The following is a 14,735-nucleotide window of genomic DNA, read 5'->3' as shown; positions in this document are numbered from 1 at the left end:
TAAAAAACGAAGACAGATTCGTCACCCTGAAGCATGCTGTCAGCATCCTTGCGGCTAATTGACCGACAAACGTAGGCAACCATTTCCTAAAACAAAATTATTTAAGATTGCAACATCTGCCAAGGTGAAGAGTGAAGCAACTATCTCCAGGCCAAAATATAACTCTCTCTTTTTCCATGCCCTCTCCTCCTGCTGATTGGGTAATATTCTTAACTGAGTCAGAACGCAGCTTATTTTATGAAGCCCCAAAAATGCTATATAAGCAGGGACGGATAGTAAACAGGAGCAAAGACTGAGCTTTGGAAACGGAAGCGTGCGTAAAGGAGCAACTGGCTTCAGAATGAAAACCATCTGCTTTGTGCTGCTGGGCCTGGCCGTGGCATATGCAGCGCCAGTCAGTTCACAAAGAAGAGAAGAAGAAAACTTGCGGTTCGTTCAGGTAATGGTGGTTACGTGATGGGTAGAAACAGTGCTTTTTTCTAGGGGGGTACGCAGGGGTACGCATACCCCTAAACATTTTGTGAATCTTTGTACTTTTGTCCATTTACTGTATTTATTTTTCCCAATCTGAACTATAAAATGGTGGTTTTCTTGAGTCAAAATGAGAGTACCCCTAAACATTTATTTTTTGGGGGAAAGCACTGGATAGAAGTCATTCGTCCATGAATAACAAGGAGGCTCAAATTAAAAGTTATTGCTGGTTCTGCAGCTTATTGGTTTGGTCTGCATTATTTGGAGACAAGTGAGTCTCCCCAGAATCCTATGCATTTTGCTCTCTGTTGGACTTAGGGTGGTTTTTAACAAGATTTTATTCAGAGCAAACCCACTGAAGTTAATGAACATGGCCCCATTAATTTTAATGTGTACTCTAAGTAAAACTTCATTGTTTATTGTTTAGCATTGTTTAGCATTATGGATTTACTTTACAATCAACAAACTTTATTATGGTTGCAGACCAGCATAAGATACTTTAGAATCTAGACTGACTGCAGAATTATAAGGGATTTTCTGCATTCGTGATTTCTTTTTACGTATACCGGAACTGAGAATTTTACCTGATCTCACTGCATAGAATTGCTATGTTGCAAAAATGAAATTGACCATGCTTGCAGTAAAGTCAGGCAATGGCAGGTGGCTTAAGTGGGGGTGAGCTTGGAACAAATATATGCATGTAGATAATTCAAATGCTGTTTTAACAATCTATGTGATTGAGCCGGGAAGAAAATAGCATGTAAAACCTAGCAATGGAGAAATATGTCAGTTTCAGATTTCTCTCAGTGCATTTCTTTCTTTCATTTTTTCCAGTCTTAAATTGCCCTTCTCCACATTTTTGCAACAATTGATGACACTTTTTAAAAAAATCATCAAAATTTAACATTTCAGTGTGAATTTCACATACAGTCAAGCCTTGGTTGTCGAACGTAATTCATTCCGAAAGACCATTCAACTTCCGAAACTTTCAATAACCGAGGATCAATGGAGAAAAAAGAAAAAAACTCCCTGGAAGCCATTCAGCTTCCAAAAATCGTTCGAAAACCAGAGCAGTTACTTCTGAGTTTTCGGCATTTGGGAGCCAAAACGTTCCAAAACAGAAGTGTTCGGGAGCTGAGGTTTGACTGTATACACATCTTTGTATGCAGTTTTGAGCAATATGCACATCAGTCAATTAGCAGCCAAAATTAGAAAGCCGCCCGGCATCATGTGTGGAACATCAATTTTATATCTGCAGAAGCTGTTTGTTCCTAGCATTTCTTGAAATGGTTTTTATTGTTTCTGTGTTTCATTCTGTGTATCTTGTACACCACACCAGTGGCTTTAGGCTATGAAGCAGACTATACATTTGTTAATTAAAAATAAATAAATGTGTGCGTTTCTGTTTCTTTATCAGAAGTACTTGGAAAAATATTACAACTTCACATCAGATGGGCAACCAGTTTTTAGACAGAAAGCCAACAGCCCTTTTGTTAAAAAAATCAAAGAAATGCAAAAATTCATGGGGCTCCAGGTGACAGGTAACCTGGATTCGAATACGCTGGAGGCGATTCAGAAACCCAGGTGTGGAAACCCAGATGTTGGGGATTTTGGCTTCTTTCCGGGACAACCCAAATGGGAAAAGAAAGATCTGACCTACAGGTAATTTTTCAGCATCAGGTCTTAAGGGTGAAATCCACACATTTTATAGTGATTAACCACAGCCTGAAATGATAGCCCGCTTCTGTTTTGATTTGTGCTGCCTTCTTTTTTGAAGGATCGTGAACCATACGCCAGATATGGATTCAAGCGATGTGTACGAAGAGATTGCAAAAGCGTTTAAAGTGTGGAGCCGGGTTACACCCTTGACATTCAAACGTGTTTCAGCCGGCGATGCAGATATTATGATCAGTTTTGCTGAAAGAGGTAAAAAAAGGGGGGGGGAAACAGGTTGAACCATTAAATATATTAAGGGCAACCTAGAAACGCTGGACGCATATGACATCAATAACAACAACAACAACAACAAATTATTTATACCCTGCTAATCTGGGTGGTGGACACGGGTGGCGCTGTGAGTTAAACCACAGAGCCTAGGACTTCCCGATCCGAAGGTCGACGGTTCGAATCCCCACAACAGGGTGAGCTCCTGTTGCTCAGTCCCTGCTCCTGCCAACCTAGCAGTTCGAAAACACATCAAAGTGCAAGTAGAAAAATAGTTACCGCTCCGGCGGGAAGGTAAACAGCGTTTCCGTGCGCTGCTCTGGCTCGCCAGAAGTGGCTTAGTCATGCTGGCCACATGACCCGGAAGCTGTACGGCGGCTCCCTTGGCCAATAAATCAAGATGAGCGCTGCAACCCCAGAGTTGGTCTCGACTGGACCTAACGGTCAGGGGTCCCTTTACCTTTATCTTTAATCTGGGTGGCTCCCAAGAGAATATTAAAAACACGATCAAACATCAAACATTAAGAGCTTCCCTAAACAGGGCTGCCTTCAGATGTCTTCTAAAAGTCAGGTAGTTCTTTATCTCCTTGATATCTGGTGGGAGGGTGTTCCACAGGGCGGGTGCCACTACCGAGAAGGCCCTGTGCCTGGTTCCCTGTAGGTTCATTTCTCGCAGCGAGGGAACCGCCAGAAGGCTCTTGGCGCTGGACCTCAGTGTCTGGGTAGAACGATGGGGATGGAGACGCTCCTTCAGGTATACTGGGCTGAGGCCGTTTAGAAAGGAAGCTGCCGTATACTGAGTCTGACCATTGGTCCATCTAGCTCAGTGCTGTCTACACTAACTGGCAGCCCCTCTCCAGGGTTTCAGGAAAGAGTTTTTCCCAGCCCTACTGGGAGCTGTCACAGATCGATTCTGGGAGCTTCTGCATGCAAACCAGCTGCTCTATTGCTGAGCTACGGTCCTTCCTCCTAAACCAATTGCTAACAGTACTTCTGAACAACTTGTGATGCCCAAACTGAATAATCTTCCAGTGTAGCTTTTCTAAAAATTGGACATCAAGTGCAACACCTTGTTTTTGCAGTGCCGGGGGGCAGGGAGAAGGCAGGAAAAACTGGATATGCCTGGTGCTCCATGATGCATTAGTGTTATGCGATATCTGGTTTCATGGGTTACATGTCGGGTTTTTTATGTATAATTCTTACAATTTAGAGTATTCATTTAAACAACCTAAAAATATCAGTGACTTCCCTTCTTCTCTTTCCGTGGTTCATTTTAAATAGCATAAATCCCTGCATATTTTATATAAACTAAATCATTCAGTATTCCATTATTACATCCATTAAAACCTATTTACACTATTGAATTAACCTTAATGCTGCCACAATTCCCCCACCCACAATATATTCAATAAACATTTTCCAATCTTCTTTAAATGTATGTTCTTCTTGTTCTCTTATTCTATAAGTTAGGTCCACAAGCTTCACATATTCCATCAGTTTAAGTTGCCATTCGTCTTTAGTGGGGACCTCGCTCATTTTCCATTTTTGGGCTAACGAACGAGCCGCAGTAGTGACATACATAAATAACCTTCTTCGACATGTTCACTAGCATGCTAGAAATAGTTACAGCATATTTCACACATTCTTGTTTTGTAAAAACTTGCTTCATGTTTTGTGAAGCTTCAGCAGCATTTTATGAAGGAAGGGGAGAAAGCAGGGCTAGGTGTTATCAGTGTGTTGATGGTGTTGCAATTGGAAACTCTGGGATGAAGGCACAACTGCTGAGTAATATCTGTAAGTGCAGCTCAGCAACTATGGCCTGCAAATGGGCAACCAACTGTTTCTTCTTGTGTACTTAGAGCATGGCGATTTCAATCCCTTTGATGGTCCTGGCGGGACTGTTGCCCACGCCTATGCTCCCAGCAGAGGTATTGGAGGAGATGCTCATTTTGACGAGGACGAAAAGTGGACCAACGGCTTGGAAGGTAATTTTAAAGAATGGAAAACAAACAAAACCACACAGATTTGCCATGTTGTATTGGAGATCTAGTGTGATATCCCTATCTCCAGTTGCAAACACAAAAGTATGCATATACTAATACAGGGGGAATTACGTGGTGTCAGCTGACTCAGACATGTTCATTTGCTCCTAAGTAAGCGGGTGGCACTGTGGGTTAAACCACAGAGCCTAGGACTTGCTGATCAGAAGGTTGGCGGTTTGAATCCCTGCAACGGGGTGAGCTCCCGTTGCTCGGTCCCTGCTCCTGCCAACCTAGCAGTCTGAAAGCACATCAAAGTGCAAGTAGATAAATAGGTACCGCTCTGGCGGGAAGGTAAACGGCGTTTCCATGCGCTGCTCTTGTTCGCCAGAAGCGGCTTAGTCATGCTGGGCACATGACCCAGAAGCTGTACGCTGGCTCGACAGGCAATCAGTCAGCCTCTATGCTGTATACAGTCTGCTTATAGATAACTCTGTGCTTTGCATGGAGATGGGGGATTTTCATCACATCTTACTTTTGCCATCTGCTTGCAGAAATGTGAAGTTACTATAGTGGACAATATTCAAATCTGTATTTCCCTGAGAGCTCTCAGTTGTTATAAGATACCTCCTGAGTAACACTGCGAGACAGAGTTTGCTTAGACAGATGATAACTGTTAGAGGGTTGTTGTTGTTTTTTTTAAAAAAAGCAACCATGTTTATTATTTTAACATTTTAATCTACAGAGGAGTGTTGATTGCTGCAGTAGGTGTTGTTGCTACCTGATCCTGCTTGCATGCTTCCCACAGGAACCTGATTGGCTACTGGGCTATGATGGGCCTTTGGCCTGCTGCAGCAGGACTTTCCTTATGTTAAACCTTGGAGATGAAAATTCATGACATGATACATTTCTCTTCTGCTTTTCAGGTTCCAACCTGTTTTTTGTTGCGGCTCATGAATTTGGCCACTCGCTTGGGCTCTACCATTCCCAGGACCCCCAAGCCGTGATGTTCCCAGTGTATAGCTACCCCCAGCTCACTCAAGAAGTTCTCTCCCAGGACGATATCAAAGGCATTCAGTTCCTCTATGGTAATTTATGTTCAGTTTATTAACTAATTAAGGAATTTGTAATACCTCCTTCGAAAGGCCACAGGATGATTGACAACGTAATAACCTTAAAACACACACACAAACTTCAAGCGATTATTTCAGTACAGCTAGTAAAAGCATCATCATCGAACTATTCATAAATTATGAATCACAGTTCCCTTCACTCAGCCTGCTGGAAAAGGTGCATCTTTACCTGTTTCCTAACAGAAAACAATTATATGACTATATGCAAGCATCACACACACAACACAGGGCTGTGCCCTGCTCACTTCATGTGTGAACCCCATATATCCCTTTTCCCACCCTTTAAAAAGGTAAAGGTAAAGGTACCCCTGCCCGTACGGGCCAGTCTTGACAGACTCTGGGGTTGTGCGCCCATCTCACTAAGAGGCCGAGGGCCAGCGCTGTCCGGAGACACTTCCGGGTCACGTGGCCAGCGTGACAAAGCTGCATCTGGCGAGCCAGAGCCGCACACGGAAACGCCGTTTACCTTCCCACCAGTAAGCGGTCCCTATTTATCTACTTGCACCCGGGGGTGCTTTCAAACTGCTAGGTTGGCAGGCGCTGGGACCGAGCAACGGGAGCGCACCCCGCCGCAGGGATTCGAACCGCCGACCTTTCGATCGGCAAGCCCTAGGCGCTGAGGCTTTTACCCACAGCGCCACCTGCGTCCCTTTTCCCACCCTTTACACCTCACCAATTCCACCACCATAACCTTGTGGTTTGTATGGAAGACCCACTTGCTTGTATCTCCATCCTCTTGTCCCCTCCTTCTCACCTTGCCTGAGCCTGCTGGTCAGCTGGTTCTAGAGCCTTCTAGAACTCTCCTCCCCTTCTCTCTTTGGCTGGGCTGCGTGCCCATCTACTGTCCCAGCTGCTCGACATGCTGTAGTTCTCGGTGCCACCTGTCTGTGGCTAAGTGAACTGCAATGTGACAGCATCCTTACAATTTCATATATGAGAGAGAGAGAGAATCTAAAATAGTGTAATCTCTAATAACTTTTGGGAAATGAAAGTTGACAGATGTTTATGTTAGTCTTTGTAAAAGCCACTCTTTAATGATATGTTACAAAGAAATACATTCTTCTTGGTCCTGCTAGTTAAAAACTTTGTTTACACATGCTCTGTGTAAATTAATGTCAACATATAATTAAGGAAGTGTTCTTTGTGCAATTGTTTGAGTATTCTTATATTCAGAAAAAGAAGGCTGTGCTCTACTAATTTCAGACTATTCAATATTTTTAAGGATCAACAACTAACCCACCTGAGGAGGACCCAGTGGAAGACGACATACCAAGAGTACCTGCCAGGCCAACCCAACCTGCAATACCAACTGCCTGCGATCCTCATTTGACGTTTGATGCCGTCACTAACTTTCGAGGAGAAATGTTGTTTTTTAAAGACAAGTAAGACAGTAATCTTTAAGCCCCCCGACCATCCAAAAAAGTAAGCTGTGCCCAAGTCCCATAGAAATGAATGGGGCTTAGGGCAGCCATAATGAACTTGGCCCATTAATTACAAATAAGATCTAAAGGTAGATTTGTTGAGTTGGAAGGGTCATCTCGTCCAATCCCCGGCAATGCAGGGACATGACTCATAGTTCAATCCTAACCATGTCTCTCAGAAGTAAGTCAATGTGGCTCATTCCCAGATTAGTGTTGTTAGGAGTGCAGCCTAACAGTACAATCTTATACATGTCTACTCAGAAGTAATTTCAATGGGACTTACTCCCTGGCAACTGGGTTCTTCTGCCACACACACAAACCCATTTCCTTTTCCTTTCCTCTCTTTAAGCCCCTCTCCTCACTTACCGGAGAAAAGTTGCCACCATCATCATGCTGTCTAGATGGTACAAGTACAAAAATAGAGTGTCCCCAGGCACATTATATAAAATAAATGTATATGTTTCTTACAGGTATTTCTGGCGAAAGCACCCCCGTTATGCACAGCTTGACTTTAGTTTAATTTCCACATTCTGGCCATTTTTAACATCTGGAGTTGATGCAGTTTTTGAAAACAGTGATAAAGATGTGGCGTTTCTTTTCAAAGGTAAGGATGCAGAAAATAATGGTGATGCTGTTACACTTTTACTATTTAGAGCTTTCAGCCCAGACCACTGTAAGCAGATGAAAACATTGGCAGGATTTTAATTGCACTTGTAATGTAAAAAAACAACAACAATGGATAATATGGATAGATTTAAAACATAGACTATGATATAATACACAGTTGAAAACATTGACATTAGGACCCACTGAGGGGATGGGGGGCGGAGTCACGAGATTCAGAGAAATCTCTATATATGTAAATGTATTTGGTTTTGTTATAAAGCTATATTTGAAAAATCAGGGCCAGATTAAGGTTTGATGAGGCCCTAAGCTACTGAAGGCAAGGGTGCCCTTTATATGTCCAGCTGTCCTTTGTCAGCAACAAATTGTCACTGTTTTTTGTGTTGAATATATGCTATATGGTAATTTATGGACCTAATAGGCACCCTATATATAGAAACGAGCAAACCAGTGATATTTTAGGGAGCAGGCTAGCAGGCAGGGTCCATTATTTACATCATAGGAGCCTACACAACACAAAACACTGTTGTTGTATGTAGGTTTTATTTTATTTGTTTTTTATCTTATATTTTGGAAATGTACATCCAGGTTTTTTTCTTTATTTTTTTTTTTGGGGGGGGGGTCAAGAGAGTGGGGCCCTAAGCTATAGCTTGTTTAGTTTATACGTAACTCCGGCACTGTATAGATCAAGTCTGACTCAGAATCTCCCTCTGGTTGTAATTACTTTTTCTACACAACTACTAAAGGTATGGGAGCCTTGTCTCCCTTGGCATCCGACCCCCCTATTTCTTCCACATATGTAAGTGGTATGAGCAATATCAGAGGGGTACAGGGGTGGGTGCTAATGCAGTCCCCCCCCCCAGTCTGCCCACCCCATTGCTGAACCCCTGCAGTTATTGAAAGGAAAGGCACATCTCGCTCACGCACTGTCCCCCACCCTAAAAATCACTTTGCACCCCCTGTGCTGTCCCCAGCGTTGTTTTTCTTCTATTGCCGGCGCTGAGAAGCGTTGGCTAAAATATGATCCCCCACCTGCTTTATCTCAGGCAACCAATTTTGGGCCGTGAAAGGAGACTCCAGGCTTCCTGGCTACCCCAAGCGCATCCATACCTTGGGCTTCCCGAAAGACGTCAAGAAAATCGATGCAGCGTTTTACAATAGTAATGAAAGAACGACATACTATTTTTCATCTGACAGATACTGGAGGTAAGAAATCGTGTCAGATGCGATTGGGGAATACTCGTCACTGGTTTGAAAAGAGCTCCAGAAGAACCACATAATCAAGCATGTTAGATGACAGGTGATAGATAGATAGATAGATAGATAGATAGATAGATAGATAGATAGATAGATATAGATGATAGATAGATGATAGAGATAGATGATGATAGATAGATAGATAGATAGATAGATAGATAGATAGATAGATGATAGATAGAGATGATAGATAGATAGATAGATATAGATATAGATAGATATAGATGATATAGATAGAGATAGATAGATAGATAGATAGATAGATAGATAGATAGAGAGATAATAATGATGATGATAGATAGATAGATAGATAGATGATAGATAGATAGATGATAGATGATAGATAGATAGATAGATAGATAGATAGATAGATATAGATGATAGATATAGATAGATAGATAGATAGATAGATAGATAGATCATAGAGATGATAGATAGATAGATAGATGATAGATAGATAGATAGATAGATAGATAGATAGATAGATAGATGATAGATAGATAGATGATAGCTAGCTAGCTAGCTAGCTAGCTAGCTAGATAGATAGATAGATAGATAGATGATAGATAGATGATAGATAGATGACAGATGGATGGATTGATGGATGGATGGATGGATAGATAGATAGATAGATAGATAGATAGATAGATAGATAGATAGATAGATAGATGATAGATAGATAGACAGATAGATAGATGATACATGATACATGATAGATTCAAATATATGGCTCTGTTTTATTGTTCAAATCCCATTCGTTTTGGGAAGATTGACAGAATTGACTGTTCCCCACGGAGTGTCCCCAGGATTAAGTTCCACACATTTATTTGAGCTGGTTTAGACCCTTGGGGTGCCTTCATGAGCTATGGCCAGCGGAGGAAGTAGCATTGAATGAGACCCACCCACAAATACAGAGAGTGCTTTCTAGCAGTGATTTGCATGGTTGTGGCAGTCACTTGGCTTCTTCCCACATGGCTGTAAGAAGGAGCAGTTCTAAGATGGGTGTTGTTCAGGGATTCACAAATCCCCTCCCCTCAGAAAAGAATATTAGTAGATGATGGGCAAAAAGCATTGCTATCTCAAATAGTGCTTTGTTCGTGTACAAATGCCTTCCTTATTATTATTATTTTTAACTCAGATATGATGAAGCTAGCCAAACTATAGACAAGAAACCCACGAAAATAAGAGACGGCATCCCAGGTGTTAATGGGAAGGTTGATGCTGCCTTTCAGCATAATGGTAAGTTGCCTCTGACATGAGGACATATGAAGTGATTCCAGCTTGGTGTGAACCTTGTGATGTGTACAAACAGGAAATTCCCATGGTCTGGGTCAAAGTACCCATATTTTGGTATCTGAAGAAGTGTGCATGCACACGAAAGCTCATACCAAGAACTGACTTAGTTGGTCTTTAAGGTGCTACTGGAAGGAATTTTTTTTGTTTTGACTATGGCAGACCAACACGGCTACCTATCTGTACCCATATTTTATTATTCATTTTTTTAAAAGGGGGCAACCCCATCCAGGGGTGTAGGAAGCTGATTCAATGATATACCCATTGCATCTGGGCAACCCAGTCAGATGGGTGGGGTACAAATTAAATAATAATAATAATAATAGTAGTAGTAATAGTAATAATATATTTATACCCAGCCTATCTGGCTGGGTTTCCAACAGGGTTTCCAACAGGATATTAAAAACACAAAACAAAAAAAAAAATTCCTTCCAGTAGCACCTTAAAGACCAACTAAGTTAGTTCTTGGTATGAGCTTTCGTGTGCATGCACACTTCTTCAGATACATGCATGCACACGAAAGCTCATACCAAGAACTAACTTAGTTGGTCTTTAAGGTGCTACTGGAAGGAATTTTTTTTTTGTTTTGACTATGGCAGACCAACACGGCTACCTATCTGTAATTAAAAACACAGTATAAGATCAAACATTAACAACTTCCCTAAACAGGTCTGCCTTCAGATGTCTTCTAAATGTCAAATAGTTATTTATTTCTTTGACATCTGGTGGGAGGGTGTTCCACAGGGTGGGCACCACTATCGAGAAGGCCCTCTGCCTGGTTCCCTGTAACTTGGCTTCTCGCAGTGAGGGAACCACCAGAAGGCCCTCGGTGCTGGACCTGAGTGTCTGGGCTGAACAATGGGGGTAGAGATGCTCCTTCAGGTATCCTGAGCCGAGGCTGTTTAGGGCTTTAAAGGTCAGTACCAGCACTTTGAATTGTGCCGGAAAATACTGAGAACCAATGTATTATTATTATTATTATTATTATTATTATTATTATTAAGCTAAAAGTTCTTCACTCTCCCTCCTCTGTCTATATCCAAATCCAGAAGTTCCAAACCACTTCTGGTTGTTTCTGTACCCCTTTATCTGATTCTGATGGGTGCCGCATTCCCAAGAGTTACTGTGACATTAAACACAATTAAAATGCTTTTTTGAAACATCCCTGACCCTGATGGCCAGTCAATCTCCCCATAACTCAAAAGTGGAGTATCTGTCTTGCATGCAAAAGATCAGCATAGGATTGGGGAAAACTCCTACCGAGCTGGATGGACCAAAGTTCTGACTCTGTATAAGGCAACTTCCTCTGTTCCCAAAAAACCATAGAATAGGCCCATAGTTGCTAATCAAGGTCTAAAGGTCACCATAATAATGAGTAACTCCCAAGACTGGATCTTCAAAATACAGTATTTTTCGCTCTATAGGGCGCACCGGACGATAGGGCGCACCTAGTTTTTTTGGGGGGAAATAAAGGAAAAAAATTATTCCCCCCCCAGCCCCAAAGAGCAAAGAAGCCAAGACAGCCAGCGGGATCCATCCCCGGGCTTTGGGCTGCAGCCTGCTATCCGCAAGCCTTCGGAGCCCGGCGAGAATTCCCGCCGGGCTCTGAAGGCTTGTGGATAGCTGCCTGAAGCCTGGAGAGTGAGAGGGGTCGGTGCGCACTGACCCCTCTCGCTCTCCAGGCTTCAGCGAAAGCCTGCATTCGCTCCATAGGACGCACACACATTTCCCCTTCATTTTTGGAGGGGAAATAGTGCGTCCTATAGAGCAAAAAATACGGTACATGTATGAAATTTTAATGCTTATCTAGATCATGATGTGGTTTGCTGTGCATATAAGTTGCAGCAGATCTATAAATGTTGTGCCTATAAGATAGTGCTTATCGATGACCATTCTCTTCCAGGAGGCTGCTCTGAGTTGTCACCCAGTGCTATGCAGACATAGTGGTTAGTTTGACAGCAAACAGGGTCAATAACAGGAAATTAACCCTTTTGCGTTCACCATCTCTCCACTCTCTGCAGGACTATTATGCCCCATGAAGCCAGTGTCCCAGCCATTGCATTTTGCACTAGCCAAAGTTTTCCAATACCTCAGCATGTTTTCCTTTTCATATTTCCTTGCTGCATGTAACTTATAGTAACTTGACTCTGTTTCATTTTATAGGATTCTTTTACCTCTTCAGCGGAACAAATCAACATGAGTTTGACCCTAATAGCAAGAGAGTAACTCGGATCACAAGGGCAAACAGCTGGTTTCCATGCAGAGGTTAAACCACTGACGGTACAGAAAACAACTGTTCAGTAATAATCATGTTAGCACTTGTCCACTGAAACTGGTTATATGTTTATAACGCATACAAAAGGCAGCTACTTTTTATGACTACATGTGCAGGAGATCCAAACAGATGCAACCAGAGCTGTCCTTGAAATTTCAAACTTGGAAGCTGGCATACCAATTAACGTGACCTCCGTTATCCATATTCTGGTCACTTCCAAGTGGTTTAGACTACTGTAAAGTGCTTTGTGTGGGGCTGCCTTTGAAGACTGCTTAGAAACTGCAGTTAGTACAGGACCCAGATGCCATATTACTAACTTGAGAATGTGTGTTAAGGTGTGTGTTATACCTGTATTGGGCCAATTGCACTGGCTCCCAGACTCCCAGTGCTGAAATGTATATCAGTACTGTCTTTTCTGTATTTTTTGTGATGACCAGTGTTTTTTAGCAGATAAACTTGACTGACTGACTTTCACCTATGTTAAGTGCCACTTTTTGATGACTGCAGCATAAATGTTCAGTCTGTGAACTTTGTGCCTGACACTTGCATAACATTCTCATCTTTTTTATTCCATATGTTGACCGCTGGCATTCACATATACACATATATAACCTTCACCACCTTGGCATAAATGACCGCTGGCTGGGGCTGATGGGAGTTGTGGTCCAAAAAATCTGGGTTGATTATACTAATAGCAATTTCAGTTCTCTACATAGCCAGAACAGTACCATCCATACAGCAGAATGGTGAGGTTTTAAACAAGTTAGAGTTAACCAACTTGGAGATCCTTGGATGGGGAGCAGTCTGTACATTAGTTGAGCTACTAAATAAAAGCAATAAACCCATAGTTCTGCAAAAGGACAAAAAAGTTTTAGGGAGGAAAGTTGAAGGGGAGAGAAACCCCCTAAACGAAGACTGAGCAAGTTCAGTAGCCACAAAATGGGGGAAATAGAAATCTGGGTTGAGATGGAAAACAGTAGCCTGGAACCAAGAGCAATCCATACTGCAACATTTTGTTGCAGGCCCCATTTCTTTGTTTATCAGTGGACATGTGGATTTAGCCCAGCAGTTTGTATGTACTTTTTCTCATATGATGTTTGATAATTCATGAATAAAGTATTTTTTGTTTCCACATATGCGGACTACGTTTTTGTTGCTGTTCTTCAACATGGCCATTTTTGCATATATTTCAGAGTCTATCAAAACAACTGAATATGTTACCCTAAAGAGCTGGGGCCTCACGGAGTGTTTAAACTTCCATACACTCAAAGCATTAAAAAGCATGAGTTATTTTCAGACACATAGATTATGAAAACCAGAAGGAACCACTAAGGCCATCTGGTATGATGTTCTTTTTAACATATTCATAACATTTTGCCCACTGTTTCCTGCAGTGAATAGAGATTAGTGTCCCCCCCCCCCCATATTCATAAAAAAATATTTCAGACCCAATAAACTTGGGTGAAAAGCATACATATAATGTAGAAAGGTGTCCTAGCTTCAGATGGCACTTTCAAGTGAGATAAAATGACCATTTCCGCAGTAGAAGTCATCCAGTAAATAATAATTCTTCCTTAGTAAGCAGTGTTTAATACCAACATACTGCCAGAGTCACAAAACATTATACCAAGCAGAACTTTCCATTCGTCAGTTGTGTTTGTTTGTGCTGACAACTAAATGCATATGTTACTGGCTTGGTTACCTTCTTAATCTCACTTACTGGGAAAATGAATATATAACAGTCATAAGGAATCCTGGGAACTGTAGTTTGTTAAGGGTACTGGGAATTGTAACTGCACAGTCAGCACCCTTAGCGAACTACAGCTCCCATGATTATTTGGGATGATGATGATAGCAGTCTAGTTTTAAATGTATTGTGTCAGAAACAAATTAAATCGTATTATCTTCCCCGTTGCTATGTCCCATCATTTCTCATGAGAGAAAGAGGAAATTTGTGGTTTACAAAAAGGCTATTTCACTAGATGCTTTGACTGTTTCTCAGAGCAGCTTTTGATGAGAAGATTATTTCCTCAAAGTCTCAAGAACAGATTGTGTTCTGTCATTTCTCTGATTCACATAGCTGTGAAGTGGGTTAAAGTATGGATAATGAGTTCATTTCTCACACTTGGGCCTTGGATGAGAAAGTCAAAGTGCAAAGACAATCCATGCACCCAGGACCTCTGGGGACATTTCATTCTAAAAGCATAAAGGTAAAGGGACCCCTGACCGTTAGGTCCAGTCACGGATGACTCTGGGGTTGCGGCGCTCATCTCGCTTTACTGGCCAAGGGAGCCGGCGTACAGCTTCCAGGTCATGTGGCCAGCATGACTAAGCCGCT

The 14,735-nt window shown here is 42.0% G+C and overlaps 1 protein-coding gene and 1 long non-coding RNA gene across 2 annotated transcripts in view; one reads left to right on the top strand and one right to left on the bottom strand.

Moving 5' to 3' along the window:
- Nucleotides 1–228: 228 nt before the first annotated feature.
- LOC307214850 (stromelysin-1-like) lies at nt 229–13,531 on the top strand. The gene is made up of 10 exons (XM_079973901.1): nt 229–439; nt 1,889–2,133; nt 2,249–2,397; nt 4,275–4,400; nt 5,321–5,482; nt 6,750–6,909; nt 7,419–7,552; nt 8,619–8,778; nt 9,968–10,068; nt 12,286–13,531. The coding sequence occupies exons 1-10, from the start codon at nt 341–343 to the stop codon at nt 12,390–12,392; spliced, it is 1,443 nt and encodes a 480-aa protein (XP_079830027.1). The 5' UTR covers nt 229–340; the 3' UTR covers nt 12,393–13,531.
- LOC307215215 overlaps nt 13,145–14,735 on the bottom strand; it is a 134,533-nt gene continuing 132,942 nt past the window's right edge. Inside the window, exon 2 of the long non-coding RNA XR_013838393.1 lies at nt 13,145–14,676. This is a non-coding gene — a long non-coding RNA (uncharacterized lncRNA). The remainder of the gene's footprint in view (nt 14,677–14,735) is intronic.

The sequence above is a fragment of the Podarcis cretensis genome (assembly GCF_951804945.1).
Source record: "Podarcis cretensis genome assembly, chromosome: 4".
Taxonomy (NCBI): Eukaryota; Metazoa; Chordata; class Lepidosauria; order Squamata; family Lacertidae; genus Podarcis; species Podarcis cretensis.
Note: the sequence above shows the minus strand (reverse complement) of the source record. Positions and strands in the feature narration are given on the sequence as shown.

Bases quoted from the DNA above. Each gene is read 5' to 3' on its own strand.
- LOC307214850 (XM_079973901.1), top strand. From the start codon at position 341: ATGAAAACCATCTGCTTTGTGCTGCTGGGCCTGGCCGTGGCATATGCA. The intron at 440-1,888 runs GTAATGGTGGTT...TTTCTTTATCAG, and splicing joins AAAACTTGCGGTTCGTTCAG to AAGTACTTGGAAAAATATTA. The intron at 4,401-5,320 runs GTAATTTTAAAG...TCTGCTTTTCAG, and splicing joins GTGGACCAACGGCTTGGAAG to GTTCCAACCTGTTTTTTGTT.